The 16,801-nt window shown below is 48.1% G+C and overlaps 1 protein-coding gene across 1 annotated transcript in view; it reads left to right on the forward strand.

The window, feature by feature from the left end:
• The first annotated feature begins 3,429 nt into the window (after positions 1–3,429).
• Positions 3,430–16,801, forward strand: part of Flt1 (fms related receptor tyrosine kinase 1) — a 173,075-nt gene continuing 159,703 nt past the window's right edge. The window contains exon 1 of the mRNA XM_052167989.1: positions 3,430–4,027. Within this exon, the coding sequence (XP_052023949.1) occupies positions 3,964–4,027 (64 nt within the window). The 5' untranslated portion in view covers positions 3,430–3,963. The remainder of the gene's footprint in view (positions 4,028–16,801) is intronic.

The raw sequence follows: 16,801 nt of genomic DNA on the forward strand, positions 1-16,801 counted from the left end.
TGCGTGGGGCCTGGGGGCGCATTTCCCCAGCATTTATTCACGCAGGGTACTGTCCGTCTGAACATCTAACCCTCTTTGCTCATTTCTCTTCCCCATGCTTGGGAGAGGAACTTAACTTTCCGTGGGTACCTGAATGGAAGTATGCAATGCATGTTCGCCCTCTTTCTCTCTAATTAAGAATAAGTGAGCCGGGCAGTGGTGGCACGCGCCTGTAATCCCAGCACTCTGGGAGGCAGAGGCAGGCAGATTTCTGAGTTCGAGGCCAGCCTGGTCTACAGAGTGAGTTCCAGGACAGCCAGGGCTATACAGAGAAACCCTGTCTCAAAAACAAAAACAAAAACAAAAACAAAAAACAAAAAAAACCAAAAACAAACAAAAAAAACCAAAAACCAAAAATCAAAAACCAAAAAACCAAATCAAAAAAAAAAAAAAAAAAAAAAGAATAAGTGAGTAAGTGAGTATGTAATCAGTCAATCTTAGCTGGGCAAGGCGGTTTTTAATTCAATCACGTTTTTAATCCCAACCCTGGGGAGGCAGAGGGAGGTAGGTTTTGTGTGAGTTCCAGGCAGTTGTCAGTCAATGTTCTTGAGAAGTTGAAGAGGCACTTTGAACACAAGTGCAGAGCCTAGCTCAGCAGCTAAGCAGAAGGATCTCCCTCTGATCCTTGGCTTATAGGGCTAGGGACCAAATCTAGGGGTCCCATGCATATTAGGTGTCCCATGGTTTGGTGCTGGATTGTACCCCTAGGACCTGGGTGGCTGAAATAAAAAAGACTCTCTTGTTGTGGTTCTAGTCTGTTGATTCATTTCTGGTCAATAAAACTGTAAGGTACCGCCTGGTCTGGTACGTCACTCACCAAGGAGCCTCAGGATCCCAAGATGTCATGGGAGAGTTGTTTGCTTGTTTTCCTTCCAACAGTGCATAAGGATTTGACAAGATCATCAGCTGCGTGTAAACAATCTCTGTGTTGTGCATTTAACAAGGATTTTTCTCCAACAACCAAGCTTTCTGTCACCCTGCCTCTTCCTCTTCTTCCTCCTCCTCCTCTCCATCCTCTTCCTTCTCCTCCTCCTGCAGATCAGCTCTGAGTTCCCCTCCTGTCACTCCTATTGATTCTCCAACCCTCTCATTCAGTCTTGAATATTTAAGCTTCTGGCTGGACAACAGTGTGTTCCTGAATAGGGGCATGAGAGAAACTTCAAGAGAATGTGGCTGATAAGAGGAGAGAGTGTCTGGTTTTGCTAAGCAAGCAGGAGATGAAACGTTCTTTTGTACCTGGGCAGGAAGCGAGCAGATAATCTACGGCAACTAGCCTCTCACACACACCAAGCGTGTTGAATTTGATCTTTCCCATCAGTGCTATCTAGAAAACCTCTTTCGTGACTGATTTAGTTCGAAGAGTCCTGTAGCCCATTATTCAATGGTGTCACCAGTTTTGGGGAAAGGGCTTTATTCTCCACATCAATGTGATATTGAAATCGCCAACGAAACAGTTTATATCATTTAAAATTCTTAATAATAATAATAATAATAATAATAAAATAATAATAATGCAACCTACAGAAGAAATATCAGTGTGGGAGTTGCTGGCTATAATTAAAAGTCTAGGACTTTTCAAAAGGATAGTTGGAGGAACGTATGGAGGATGACAGCATATAAACCTTAGCTGCGTTTAATTACGAGGCCATTAATCTTAGATAATTGAGCGATAATTTAGCATTGTTGATGCACAGCTTAAGTTATAGATGGTTTTGGCTGTCGGTCAAATACCTGTCTGGCTTCAATAAAGTTATTGTGGGATCATTGATGGTAACAAACTCATAAGTATGTCCTTGAGCCTTTAAAGATATCAAAATGTCTTTTGAAATCAACGCATTAAACTAAACCTTTGGGGGCTGTCCACACGACACTTCCCCCCAAGTTAGTAGTTCCCCTCGCTGGTCTTCCCCTACAATAGCCATGCCCGTGTTTCTGTGCCCATGGTGGGCTTCATAGCCCTTCAGAATCGTAAATCTCCTCCGCGTTGTGTGTCTCGGTTTCTTGATCTGTCAGCCTGCTCAGCGCAGCCCCTCCAGCCTCAGCGGCGATGGGTTTCCAATTGGCAAGCTCTCCCCGGCCCAAACACCTGCCGCTGTTTAAAGGGCTGAGCGGACCTCGTGGAAGATGTGTGGGCGTGACGAGAGCTCTTGGGAGAGACTGGGACAGTTTGACCGTGTGGGTGTGTCTCAAACCGTCTGCGACTGGAGATGCAGTTGGGAGAATTATGACTACCTAGTGCGGGCCATTCCGCTTGATTCCTGCTAGGAGAGCAATTTGAGGCGCAGGAGGCAGAGCGCTGGAGTACTGACCCCAGTGAAAGGCTGTAGAGAAACCCGCAGGTGAGCTGCGCTCTTAGCGGCCTTTCCTTTCTCCGGGACCACGAAGGAGAGAGGAATCTCGTTTGCCCTGGCTCACAGGCTCCCGGTGCCCTAGGAGAGCTGCAGGGGGTGGTGGCCCAGACTCTCTTAGCAATGAGGCAACTCGGGTTGCGCAACCTTCCCTACCGGAGGTTTAGTCTAGTCCTTCAGGAAAAGCCTCTAGTCCCATTTAGGAGCCATTTTATCACGGGCATCTGGCAGGTTCCAATGAGGCTATTTTTCAAACCTGCAGTATTTACAGGGACAAGACTGGGCTGCTCCGGGGAGGCCGGGACGACTTCAGCCTTCCAGTTAATGGATACATAATTGAGGAACAACGTGGAATTAGTGTCATCGTAAATGATCTAGTGTCTCAAGTTAATTTCGCCCGATTTTGGTTCCAAGAACATTCGAGTCAGTCATCTTGGCTAGCCGGCTTCCACCAAAAAGATTTGTTTTCCATCCAGCGGTTCAGACATAGAGTTCAAGTTCTTGGCCCCTCCAAGCTGCAGGAGCGTGTCTCACGCCTTGGCTTTTTAAAAAGGTAACATGTTATTCCTTGTTTTGCTTCTAGGAAGCAGAAGGTTGAGGAAATGGCTTGGGCGGGTGCATTAATGCAGCCGAAAAAGACACAGGCTCCCTCCCTTGGGACCCGCGCGGCTCGGCGCTCTTTCCGAAGGTGCCTGGCAAGGCGTCCGGTTCCTTCGGACGCTCCGGGTCCAAGTGCCTTAAGCGGAGGGTCTCTGGCGCCTTCCTTCGCCGTCTGGGAACAGTCTGGCGGGGGCAGGGACCGGCGGGACCGCTTGGGAGAGGGCTCGACTGTGCCTCGTTCCTCGGTGCCAGGACACCTTCGCGGGGGGGCGAGGCCAGCTTCCCTAGGATAAGACTTCCCGCCCCGGGGGCAGGGCGGTGCACTTAGCCGGTCCCCTCCTCAGTTTCGGGCGGTCCCCAGATCTGAGTAAGCCCGGAGGAGGGAGCTGGGCAAAAGGTTTCCTGAGAGCGATGGGCAGGAGGGGCGGGGCCAGCAGGGCACGGAGCAAGGACCTTGAACGTGCGAACCTGCCCGAGGACCCGCGCTCCTAGCGCCACCGCACGCGCGCTCCGGCCCCCGGGCCACCCGCCCTCGCCGGCCCCCGCCCCTCCGGGAGGAAGAAGAGGGTAGGTGGGGAGGCGGATGAGGGGTGGGGGACCCCTTGACGTCACTGGAAGGAGGTGCCGGGGTAGGAAGTGGGCTGGAGAAGGTTATAAATCGCCCCCGCCCTCGGCTGCGCTTCAGCGAGGTCCTCGGGAGGCTTGGAGCGCGGCGGTGGCAGCGGACACTCCCCGGAGATAGTGGCACTGGTGGTGGCGGCTGCTCGGAGCGGGCTCCGGGACTCAAGCTCGGCGGCTAGCGGACGCGGGACGGCGAGGACCTCCCCACACACTCCCCCCACACCCTCCTCGACTGCAGGCGCGGAGAAGGGCTCGCGCGGCGCCAAGCAGGAGCAGGAGGGGACCGGCTCGGGCGGCTGCGCCGTCGGCCTCGGAGAGCGCGGGCACCGGGCCAGCAGGCCGCGTCGCGCTCACCATGGTCAGCTGCTGGGACACCGCGGTCCTGCCTTGCGCGCTGCTCGGGTGTCTGCTTCTCACAGGTGAGGCGCGCCAGGGACCGACCACGAGTTGGAGTTCGGCGGGGATGGGCAGCCACCGGGTGGTCCGGGGAACTTAGACTGCAACCCGGGAAGCGAGCTCCGGCGGGAGCCGGGGACACTGTAGCAGCGGGTACGCCTTGGGACACACACATCTTTTTAAATTTTTTTCCCTCCCCCAGTGGGCGCCGCTGGAAATTGGCATCACCGCTTAGACTCTCCTTAGCTCCACGCCGGGGTTAGCGCCAGATTGCCTAGCGGGTGTAGCCGGAGCCGCTAGTCCCCTGCCTGGCTCGCTCCTTAGACTCTGGGAGTGCAGATCACCACACCGGTGGACCTTTCTGCATCCAGAGCTTGCTCCCAGGCTGCGGTTGAGTCCACAAGGGCTAGCTGGAGCAAGCTAGATGTCAGAGAGGCTGCCCGGGGCTGGACAGAGGAGGGGTCGTTAGCGTTGATCTCCCTTCACCAGAGCCAAGAAGGAGGACAAATTTGGGAGGGGTCCCGTGCCCGCGGGCGAGCAGATGGAGCCCAGAAAAGGGCCAACTCTGATTCCCGTCCCCGCTCGGGACTGTTCGGAGGAAGTTGGAACGCACAGCCGGCAGGGTTTCCTCGGCGCAGTTCGCTGAGCGCAGTCTCCCGGATGGGGCCTCCGCAGGTGCGGGTCGGGTGTGCGGTCCAGGTCGTCGGAGTGAGTGACTCAGAGCGACCTGGCAGCTGCCTAGGGGCCAGTCTTCAAGTTTTGGAATTTTAAGCCCTACCTTTAGGTTACATGAATCTAGGGGAAAAAATACCTGACAATTTGGACCGAAAGCTGTGATTTAAGAAGTGGATGAGGTATGCACACCACCTAAATCAGCCTTCTCTGGGATGTGAAAAGCGCGCGCGGGGAGCGGCGGCGGGGGGGGGGGGGGGAAACGATCAGGGACTGGCAGATGTTAGGAGCATTTAGTGTGAAGACTGTTGTCATCCAGGGGTCAAAAAGCTGGAGGGACCTCGAGAACTCTCAACTCTAGATCTGCAGGCGGGAGGGGCGAAGGGTCCTGGTGATGTTCCTTTGCTCAAAGAAGCACACCAGAGCGCCCGCCTTTAAAGGAACGGGGTTGGGAAAGAAGAAGATAGAGAATAAAGAGTCAAGCAGAATTGTAATGATCCCAAAAAGAAAGGCAGCAACGTTTTTAAAGACAGTAAAAATGAGCCTTTTGAAATATGAAGACTGTACTTCGTTTCAAAGGGGTTTATAATTAAAATGGATTGAAATGGCAAAGTCAGAACCCGTCGTGGGCTGGTTAGGTTCTAAAATAATGATCTTAAACGACTTCTTGTATTTTCTATTTCACAAATGTTTTTGAAGAGCTGCTTGTATGGAAATATAATCTTTAGAGAGTTTAAATATTGATTTATTATATAAAGCTAGCTTAAAAAATTACTGCAAATCTCCAAGTTAGGGAAAACACGCACTTTATTGGATTTTCTGATTTATACGCGTGTCCTTCCTTTTTAAGTTTTAAAGTGTGGTTGGTTTTAGCTAAGCGTAATTTTATCTGTGTTTGAGAACAGTGGATGCAGATGCACCCGGGCACTGAGCCCCATCAGGTGTTATAGCCTCCATATTTATTAGTTACCAACACCGTAACTCCCATACTTTCAGTTCCTCTCTGTCGATAGCGAGATCACTGTCTCTCTGACCACAGTCTCTCTAAAAGTCCAGTCTCCTGTTCAAGGCTTCATGAGACACCACACTCTTGTTTAGCTCCACACCCTTGGTTAGCATCACACCAGTGGTGATCTCTTGTGTTCACTCCTCTCTCTCCCCCCTTCCCCTCTCTCTCCCCCTCTCTCCCTCACTCTCTCCTTCCCTCTCTTTGGACTCTCTGTGTCTGTCTGTCTGTCTCTCTCTCTCTCTCTTATGTTCTCTCTCCTTCCCCTCCCTTCCTTTTTCCCTTTCCACGTCTCTTGTTCTTTACATTTCTTTTAAGCAGCTGACATTTAGAGTTCGGTAGAACTGATTAGAAATACTTAAACTGTGGGACTGAGGTGTGTGTAAGGTATTCCCAATAGCATTATGCAAATAATAGCAAGCAGGTGTGAGGGCTACCCACCATCTGTATCCTGGGAAGGTAGAGGGATGGTGAGTTCTAACCAAGCATGGACTTTGGCTACGCAGCCAATTAAAGTCGGCCTGAACAACACAGGGAATCCCTTTCTCAATAAATAATAATTAATAATAATACCTATTCCCAAATTGAATAGAATGCATTTCTCATACATAGTTTTACATAGTGATTTCTATTTTTTTCTCCAAGGCGTACAGAGTTGTGTTTTCCCAAAAACTGCATATTGTAAATGGTTATTATTAGAGATGCTTATGGGTCCACGTTGTTTTCCAACTGATCAATCATCTTGCAGATAAACTGTGAACTGGGGTTTCTTTAAAAAAAAAAATTATTAGTGCAGCATTAATTTTTTTTTCTGGTCGAAAGTCTTTAGTAGGGTATATAGTTTCTTTTCAGATGATTCCCCTGATTCCCCAATTGGCATTTTTTCTTTTAAAAATAGAGAAATTAGAAAATATAGTTGATTGTGGTTTTTTCGAGACAGGGTTTCTCTGTATAGCCCTGGCTGTCCTGGAACTCACTCTGTAGACCAGGCTGGCCTCGAACTCAGAAATCCGCTTGCCTCTGCCTCCCAGAGTGCTGGGATTACAGGCGTGCACCACCGTCGCCCGGCACAGTTGATTTTTTTAATTAATAATTAATTAATTAATTTCTCTATGCAAGAGTTTCTCTGTGTAGCCCTGGCTGTCCTGGAACTTACTCTGTAGACCAGGCTGGCCTCTGTCTCCTCCATGCTGGGATTAAAGGTGTGGGCCGCCGCTGCCACCACCTGGCCTAAAAATATGGTTAGCTTCCTAGGGCTCCTTTTCAACTATAAAATTCAGTGAACGACTTCCACCGAGCAAACAGAATGGGGTCCTTCCGGTTTCCAGGCTCCCTGCCATTCTTATGCATGCTAATGGGTGCTAAGCCGTTTGACACCGTAGCTGATGGGCCGGGCGGTGGCTGCTGCCCGGATCACACCTTATCTTTCTCTCTGGAAGAATGCACTAGAACCACCGGTTAACTTGGTCTCTAGCGGGCTTCCTTTTGCGCGGGGTGGGGGTGGGGGGTGGGGGTGCTGACGGAGCATGCCATCCCAGACGCTTCAGCACTAGGTCATTCACTACCTTGGGCCTGTTTTCTTCTCAGCAGACTGTGTAACTATGACAGGGACTAAGTCACGTCAACCATACTGAGGATATCTGTCACTTTTAACCCCCACCTCGTATTTCTTGCTTTAAAGAAAGTTAATATTTATTAATTTTTGGTTTGTTTTTTTTTTAAACCCAGCTACATTGTAAAACAGTTCCAGATTACAACAAGACTACTGAACCTCTTATTTAATAATTAAACCCTATTTTTGTGACTTCTAATAGAAGGGCCAAGTAATTACTTTTTTTTAACCCCCTCTCCAAAACTATGGGGACATTTCTGAATCCTTGACTGTGTATAATGTAGAGCTGAGGTGATGTATCTACCCACCCCCAAAAGGGCTTTATAGTGAAGCTTGCCCTCCTTCCCTCCAGAAAAGGGGTTCCCTGGAGGGAAATTATGTGGGTGTAACACAACAGAATTGTGGCTAATCTCTACCCTGGCTTGTGTCTTAAAGCTAAGGGAGCAAATAACTGAGCAACTGGTTTTAGTTGGGTGTGAGACTGAGCCTGGGGATAAAAAAGAATTCAAGAGACTGGAAACTAGTGAGTAGGGTTTGGTTGGGTACACACTAGGTGCTGTGCGGTCAGCACACACTTCGTGCTGTGGGGTCAACACACATTAGGTGGTGTGCGGTCATCTCGGGCTAAGAATTTTTCAATGCGCCGTGCATAGAGGAAGAGGATATTTGAAGATCACAGCAGGCTCTCTTTATTTTAAGTAAAAATATACCACGAGCTACTGAAAGCATAAAAAGTGTTGTGTTGGATTGAGTTTAAGGGAGCAGAGCGGCTCCTGAGGAGGGACGTGGCCTCAGCCAAACACTTTCCAGGACTACCGTGGAGGCCAAATTCAGAGGTTCCTTGGATGTCACACGCTGATGATTAAATTGCTGGACCTTCTTCCAGACTGAAGGAAGGGAAGGAAATGGGAGGAATGGAGTGTTTGAGGGAACTGGAGAGTGAAGCCTCTGACTGAGCAGGCAACACTGCCGGGGATGTGGGGGGTGTTCATTAAGGAAATGGTTCCTACTCAGTCTGCTGAAGATAGTGAGCTAGATTTCCTGCATCATTGCTGGGCGGATGTGGGGGGGGGGGGATGTCAAGAATTTCTGGGCATTTCCCATCCGCCTTTACAAACCTGGATGCTTGAAGACCATTTCTGATTCCTGTCTCTGTCTTCCTTGTCAGGCTTCTTGGGAGGGAGGCTCGATCTTGTGTCTCTCACGCACATTTGTTTCCAGAGCTCCTTGGGGCTCAGGTTCGGAAGTGGAGAAAGCGGTTTTGTGATATTTTCTCAGCTCCCACGCTGGCCAGAGGCAGACCCAGGATGACACCCTGAAGGTCAACCCGCAGTTCACGTTTGTGCATCTCCTCTATACGGGCAAAGTGGGGCTATGCAGACTGAACACTTCCATCCACGTTTCCTAAACCATGATAGCTATTTACATTTATAGTAACAGTAGTAGTAGCAGTAGTAGTAGTTAGTAGGTTTTTGTGGTGCTGGAGATCAAATCTAGGATCTCTCAGTAGCTCAACAAAGGTTCTACAATTGAGCTACCATCCCTTAACCATGAGATTGTCTTCTATTAAAGCTCATGAGAAAAAGAATTAAATTAAGAACTTCAGTGCCCCGGGGTACATTCCTCTGCTCTGATCTCAGCACTCAGGAAGTAGAGGCAGGCTGATCTCTGTGAGCTTGAGGCCAGCCTGGTTTACACAGTGAGTTCCAAGACAGCCAGGCCTACACAGAAAAACCCTGTCTCAAAAAACAAACAAACAAACAAAAACAAAAAATCCAAAAAACAAAACAAAAAAATATCAAAAACCAAACAAATTTAAAAGCTATAGTTGCTTAGTAGCCTATGAAGATATTTATAAGAAGATTAATTTTCCTTATAAGCTCTTGGGTTCCCTCTTTGGAACAGCTGTGGTTTACAGTGCTGATTTAATCTGTCATTTGGTCCCTCCACCTTCTGTCCCACCTATGTTAACTCTGCCCCTCCTTCCTAGTGCCAGGTCACCTCCGAGACCATTGGCCTTCCTTTTCAATCCCTCCCTACCTACCAGGAAAACCCAGGGCTGCAGGGGCGCTCCTCCTGGTAGCAATGGACAGAGCGAGGGCTTCTCCCTGAGCAGCCTCCTGTAGCACATCTCACCTGCACTGTTTGTCTGTTAGCTGCCTGTGTCAAAGTTCTTCAGAAATGTTGCTGGAGACGGTAAATGAGTAGGTCACCACAGAGCCCTCTCAAGGGCACCTCTTAGAGTCAGGTCTGCTTTCATTCCTGCTTCTTCAGGTGTTCTTGCCTGCCCGCGGGGGCCTCTAGATTACTTAATGGGATTGTTCCCAATAAAACTGTATGCATGTGGGCTATCACACCTTACCCCATAAGCATGTGATTATTTTTTAGGTTAACAATTAAAAGAAAATTAAGGGCTAGAGAGATGACTCCGTGACTAAGAGCAGTTGTTCTCCTAGAGACCAGAGTTCACTTCCAGTACCCATACTGGGCAGCTTGAAACCACCTCTGCCTCCCAAAGATCAAATGCTTTCTTCTAGTCTCTGAAAGTACCCCACACAGGGCTGACAGGCAGGCACATGCACACTGTTTTAAAAAAAGATTTATTTACCTACTTAATGTATATGAGTGTTCTGTCTTCAGACACATCAGAAGAGGGAATCAGATCTCTTTACAGATGGTCGTGAGCCACCATCAGGACCTCTGGAAGAGCAGCCAGTGCTTTGAACTGCCGAGCCATCTCTCCAGCCCCACACATCAATTTTTTTTTTTTAGATTAAAACATTAAATGCAATGAAAGAACCAGTCAATAACCGATAATAAAACTACAATCTCTGAATTTATTTCTTTGCTTATATATTCATATATTTATTTTTGTTTCATGTGTACTGGTGTTTTATCTGTATGGATGTCTGTGTGAGGGTGTCAGAGACCCCAAAACGGGAGTTACAGATAGTTGTGAGCCACCGGGTGATCACTTGGAATTGAACCTGGGTCCTCTGGAAGAGCAGTCAGTGCTCTTAACCTCTGAACCACCTGTCTAGTCCCCATTACTGAATTTAAAAAAAAAATCTGTATCTATGGTCTGAGCTCAAGTTGGTCCCTTTCTCTACCCTACTACAACTCTGTATATGATCACACCACAGTCCAGCACTCTTCTTAATATGTGTTCTCCAATCAACAGTATCTGTGTATGTGTGCATGACACACACTCGTGTGCGCGCACACACACATATACACACAGTATATCAGAATTGGTCATTTTTAAAATCCCCAGGTACTTTTTATTGTCACATTCAAAATGGAGAAACATAGATTTAGTGAGGGCTTTGGGGTCATCTCCAGTACCAGGGTCTGCTTTCTCTGTCCTTACACCATAGTGGTGGCCTTTGGCTGTGTGATCAAGAGACAAAGACCAGGCTAGTTACAGCCTTTCCTGGCTCCCACTTAAGTCTTGTGGCCAGTGGGACTCCTGCATCCTCTTCCTAATCTCTACATAGATTTATGCTTCGCTCGGCCCTCCAGTCAAAGCAGTGAGATGTCATCCTAAGGAAGTCATAACTAATCAAACGATCGATGTCTTAGAAAACATGGAGTTGAACACCAGAGGTGCTCAATACCATTTTCCAGAACATTTGGCTGCAAAGCCGGGTATGACTGCCTGGTACTCTGGCAGCCAGAGCTCCCGTTCTCCCTCCCGTTGGGAGGCCAGTGTGTTTTACATCCATGCTCTGCCTGGCCTTGCAATGGTGCAGTCCTGGCCAACACTTTAGAGTCTGTTCAGAGATATTCACACTGCTTGCAGGCACAGGTCAGCAGGTCTATCCTTCCATTGCATGGGTGGGATCTACATGGGATTTCCTTTCAAGCCACAGACCCACCCATGTAGTCTACAGAGGCAAAGCTATAACAATTACCAGATTCTTTTGTTGAAAGAGGCCTCAAGTGAACCTGATTTGACCAAAAAGCCTTGGCTCTCATTATACACAAATATAAACTCACTCAAATTTGAGACCACTTTCAGCAAAACTATGATGAGGACTTAGCTCGCCAAAGGATTGCTGGAGAGTCTTTGTTACTGTAGAGCCCTGGTCCGCAGCCTGGGTTGTATGTTAGTCCATTTTAGGAGCCATAAGAATCCGCTTACTGTCTCAGCACTAACTAGCTTACTCCACGTTTTTGGTGGGACCTGAGCATTGATCATTTTGAAGCGCACGAGGATTCCACTAGCCAGCTGAGATAATCACAAGCAACTTTAGGGATGGAGAGATGGCTCAGCAGTTTAGAGCGCTTTGATTAAAGTCCTCAGGATTGCGCAACAAGCGCTCGGCCCCCTGAGCCATCTCCTCCACCCCTGACAGTTTGCTTTTCTAATAAGTTCTGTGTAAGGCTGATAAACCTGGCATCCTTGGGGACCACAGCCCTGCAGCTCATTATGGGGGCCTGGACATGTGGGAGGCAACAACCAAGGTGATAATCTGGAACAGACGCTAAATAAATCATGTCTAGACTGGGGTCGGGGGAGGAAACAGTTTCATAGGATTCTCACCAGAAAGAGTGTGCGTCGGTAGATTTTGACAGAGGAATTACCTAGACACTAAAGGCAAAGCCAATGTGACTAAATCAATTTGCCTTCAATGTGACTAAATCAATTGCCTTGATTTAGCCAATGTGACTAAATCAATGTGTTCTGATGGTTGGACAGCAGGAGCTAGAAGCCAGAATTGAATGCCAATTTAGATAACATAACAAACAGTGTCCCCCAAACCCATCTTCCTTCACGTGGCACTCAGCCCCCCTTTTTCTAGATCATTACTGGTCATGATCAAATTATAAGCCCGCCCAGGGCACTAGGAGTCTAGTCCCATGCCACTCCAGTGGGCCCTGCAAGACGCTACCTGAAGACTCACTGACAGTTTGTTTCACCACAGAGGCTCTCTGTCTCTGTCTCCCTGGCTGGGCTCAGTGCCCTCGACTTGGGTGACTGACTTCTGGACCTGCTAGAGAAAATGCTGATACATGATGGTCGGATCTGCATTGTCCAAAGCCACTGCTTGGTGGGAATGTGACACTCAAATTCTCCTTGCTAGACACCAAATCCCAAGTAGCCTCTCTTTCCTTGAGAACACTAGGGATTCTTCATGGGTGTTTGATGCAGTCGTGGGTGCTGACGTTATCCTCAGACACAGGGGGCCCAGCCCCTAGTTTCTGCAGGGTAGAGGCCAATAGCTGTTTGTATCTTCCATCAGTGGAAGCATTAGCAAGCTGTCCCCATATTGGGTGGCCCATGTCAATTGGGAACGTCTCAGTATGCTGCAGGGTAGACTTCCGAGTGCTCTGCTGTGGTGGTTTCCTTTAGCTTTTGCCTGAGTTTCTTGGACACCCACAGTCCATGGCGGTTTCCCTGAGAACTTGTTACTGGGGTCCCCTCCTGCGTGGCCTTTCCTCCCTCAGACGAGCAGCTGGGACTCTCTCGCATGCACAGAGGCTGGGGCTTTCCTGTAGTTCATTGTATGGTGTCTGCAAGATGCTTGAAGGCCTGCATTTTGGAATTCCCACATCACTCTGTCACATTCTGTTGCTCCAAGCTAGACCTGGCCCAGATTCCTGGGCTGGGGAGGCGGCGCCTTTTGAGGGGAGGGTCAACACCAATTGACATTTCCACTTTGCTTTTCCGTCTTGGCTAGAGTTTGGCCAAGAAAACTATAGTAGCTGATAAATGATAATGAGCGCTAAAAAAAATGTCTTGGCCCTTACAACGGGGCTTGGGCAAGATGCAATACTGACCTATGGGATGGGGTTCCCATTCATAAATTTTGTTCCTGGTACACAGGCCAGGGTGAGCCAGGGTTACATAGAGTTGGCAGAGCAGCCTCTTAGGATTATTGTGATTCCAGCGAGGGAGCCAGCTGGTCCTGGAGGCTGAGTGTTAGCAGCTCTGGTGGTGGCGGCCGCTCCTCCTCTTCCCTCCTCCTTCCCTTCCTCCCTCTCTTCCTCTCTTCCTTTCTCCTTTTTCCTCCTCCGCTTCTCCTTCTCTTCTTCCTTCTCCTCCTGTTTCTTCTTCTTCTTCTTCTTCTTCTTCTTCTTCTTCTTCTTCTTCTTCTTCTTCTTCTTCTTCTTCTTCTTCTTCTTCTTCTTCTTCTTCTTCTCTCCCTCCCCCTCCTCCTCCTTACCCTCCCCCTCCCCTTCCTCCTCTTATTCTTCCTCCTCTTCCTCTTCCTCCCCCCTCCCCTCCTTCTCCCCCTCCTCTTCCTTGTTCTCTCCTCCTCCTCCTCTTCCTCCTCCTCCTCCTCCTCCTCCACCTCCTCCTCCTCCTCCTCTTTCTCTTCCTCTTCCTCTTCCTTTTGTTTGTTTTTGCTAGGGCCTCACTGTATCACCTTGGCTGCCCTGGGAATTCACACTGTAGACCAGGTTGGCCTCAAACTCAGAGAGATCTGTTTGCCTCTGCCTCCCTAGTGCTGGGATTAAGAGCACATGCCACCATGCGTGTAGTTTCTAGGGGTCTTAGCCCAGGGAACCTTGACCCTTGACCCTCTTCTGTAGAGACAGAAGCTGTGGTGGTGGTGGTGGTGGTGGTGGTGGTGGTGGTGGTGTGTGTGAAGCAGCCTGTACCCCAGCTGTCAGCCCCTTTTGCTTACACTTCTCCCTGGGTCCCAGAGTTAAGTACGGTGCTCATGGCACTGACAGAACAGTGTGGTGAGCGTCATGGTTCCACTTTTATTGCTACCACATCGGTGCCAAGTGGAAGCAATGGAAACAGGGTACCGGGGCTCTCCTTGGTAGACCAGGCTTCTGAGAAAGTGATGGCTGTCTCTGGTAGTACCGAAAGCTGGAGTTTTCTGAACCTGCTTTTGTCAGTCCCCAAATTCCCTCTTGGCATGTTACAATCCAACTGAAAAGCAGAGAAGGAGAAAGAGCCTTCGTGGGGTTTGGGAGGGGGTGTTTGTTTTTTCTGGGCGGCCCAAGTCAGTCTGTCCTTGGAGTTTCGCCATCCTCAAGGAATGTGAGAAGCCACTGCTACTCCATCTTAAAGTGGCCCTGGGAGATTTCACTACCGCGTGTTGAAGACACTGTTAAGATCTCCATTCAGGCAGAGTTTTCTCCCTGCGGGCTTTCTTATCATGGATAACCGGGAACACTCACCAGGATGTCAGAACAGGACCCCCAAAGCCATTATGAACATGGTATGACATGTCCTTCCAAACTGCAAAGAGTCATGGCACCTTTGGCTGGCACCTGAGCCTGGCGAAGCTCTCATGGTGAGGGTCTGGAGTCAGAGCCAGGGCTGCCCTCTGATGGCTTCCAGGAGTGTCGTGCTCCTCCAGCACTCTCTGCACCTAAACCTTCAGAGACTTGGTGCTTCCTAGGGGTGAAGTGGGGCTTGTCCAGAAGGATATTATAAGTGAAGGTGAATGCTCTGTGTACTGGAGGGAAGGTGGAGGCTCCCACCTGTCTCCCAGAAGGGGAAGGGAAGAGACCCGGATCCAGAGTGACTCCTGCAGGCTAGGAGCACGCAGGCTTCTTGGTAACCATCCAACATCGGCACTTTCAGCTTTGATGGAACCCTGAGGCTGGGGGATGATTGGATGGCTTGCTGAGAGCCACACACTGTGAATCAGCCAGGCTGGAATTCAAATGTGTTTTTCTTGACTTCAAAATCAGCCCTCTTCCCAATGTTTTCCCAAAATAGCTTGACCGGGGAAGCCTTGCGATTCAAGAAACGGCAACAGGTTTTGTTTTCGGGAATTAGAAAAACCGATAAAAAGCCATTGCTTCTTATTCAGGAATAAAAAGGCAATGCATCTGTGGGAAGATAATGGTTCAAAGGCCTTTGGTAGAGGCAGTTGTTTTTAGTCTGGGGTTGGTTTTCTTGGTTGAGTCCTTGTATAGTGAATGAATGATGCTAGAAGCTTGTACATGTATATGTGTGTATGTGTGTTTAAGTGTGTTTGTATATGTGTATGAGAGTGTGTATGTGTGTATACATATGTTTATATAACAATGTGTGAGTGTGTATATGTCTGTGTTTGTGTGTATATATGAGTGTTATGTGTGAATGTATGTGTATATTTATGTGTGTATGTTTGTATTTGTGTGTGAGAGTATATGTATGTGAGAGTATGTATGAGTGTGTATATATGAAGTTTCTGTGTGTAGGCATATGTATGTGTATATATGTGTGTGAGAGTGTGAGTGTGTATATGTGTATGTTTATGTGTATATGTATGTGTGTGAGAGTGTGAGTGTGTATATGTATGTTTGTGTGTGTGTATATGTATGTGTGAGAGTATGTGTATGGTATGAGTATGTATATATGTATGTTTGTGTGTATATGTGTGAGTGTGTATATGTGTATGTTTGTGTGTATGTGCATTAGTGTGTATGTGTGTGAGTGTGTGTATGTGTATGTTTGTGGGTGTATATGTATGTTTGTATGTATGTGAGTGTATGTGTGTATGTGTATGAGTGTGTATATATATGTTGTGTGTGAGTATATATAGGTGTATGTTTGTTTGTATGTGTGTGTATATGTGTATGTTTGTGTGTGTATATGTATTTTTGTATGCGTGAGAGTGTGTATATGTCTATGAGTGTGTATATGTGTATGGTTGTATGTGTGTGAATGAGTATATGTGTGTTGTTTGTGTGTATGTGTGTGAATGTGTATATGTGTGTTGTTTGTGTGTGTGTGAGCATATATATGTGTATGTTTGTGTGTATGTGTGTGAATATGTATATGTGTGTGTGAGTGTGTACGTGTGTGTGTGTGTGTGTGTGTGTTCTGCTGTGGCTGGACACTGAGCAACTCTGAACATTGAATAATACTCTGACTGAGCTGGACTTGGCTGCACCTCATGGTATCCTCTTCTCTCTCTCTCTCTCTCTCTCTCTCTCTCTCTCTCCCTCTCTCTGTTCAGATCAGCAAAAAGTCCAGAGAGAGAAAAAAGTATTAACTTGTTTGTCCTAACACTCCGAGAGTGACAGACACTGCTTCATTCCCAGAGTAGACCACAGTTATGGGAATCTGGAGAGACTCCTGTCCTGCCATCTACTGAGGACTTTCAGTCTGTGAGCCAAGGAAAGAGCAAGAAAGAGCGTCCAAGTCAGTCACATGCTTTAGATAAAAGTGATATAGAACGCTGTGCTCAGCGTTTGCCACTGTTTTCTAAGCTAGCTTTAGGGACACCCAAACCATACTTGAGTGGATGAAAAGACAGTGTTCATCTGGGATCAAGGCGTGGTTGTCTTTTTGGGAAACACTGTTTAAAGCTTTCTTTCCACTAAAGTCTTCTGCTGGACCAGACTTTCCTGTAGTGTTGTCTTTTAGGAATTTTTTACAGCAGTAGAGTCCTGTCCGTAGGAAATTCTGCTGGACCTGGGGAAGGTGGCAGTACTTGCAGCCTGAGGACTGGATTGCCTGGGGTAGAACTTGAGTACCTGTGGCCTGGTTTGAAGCTAAGAGGTGTTACTCCCAAGTTGTTGAAATTAAACAGTCTCCTCCCCCGCTCT

The sequence above is a fragment of the Apodemus sylvaticus genome, chromosome 22 (genome assembly GCF_947179515.1).
Source record: "Apodemus sylvaticus chromosome 22, mApoSyl1.1, whole genome shotgun sequence".
NCBI lineage: Eukaryota > Metazoa > Chordata > Mammalia > Rodentia > Muridae > Apodemus > Apodemus sylvaticus.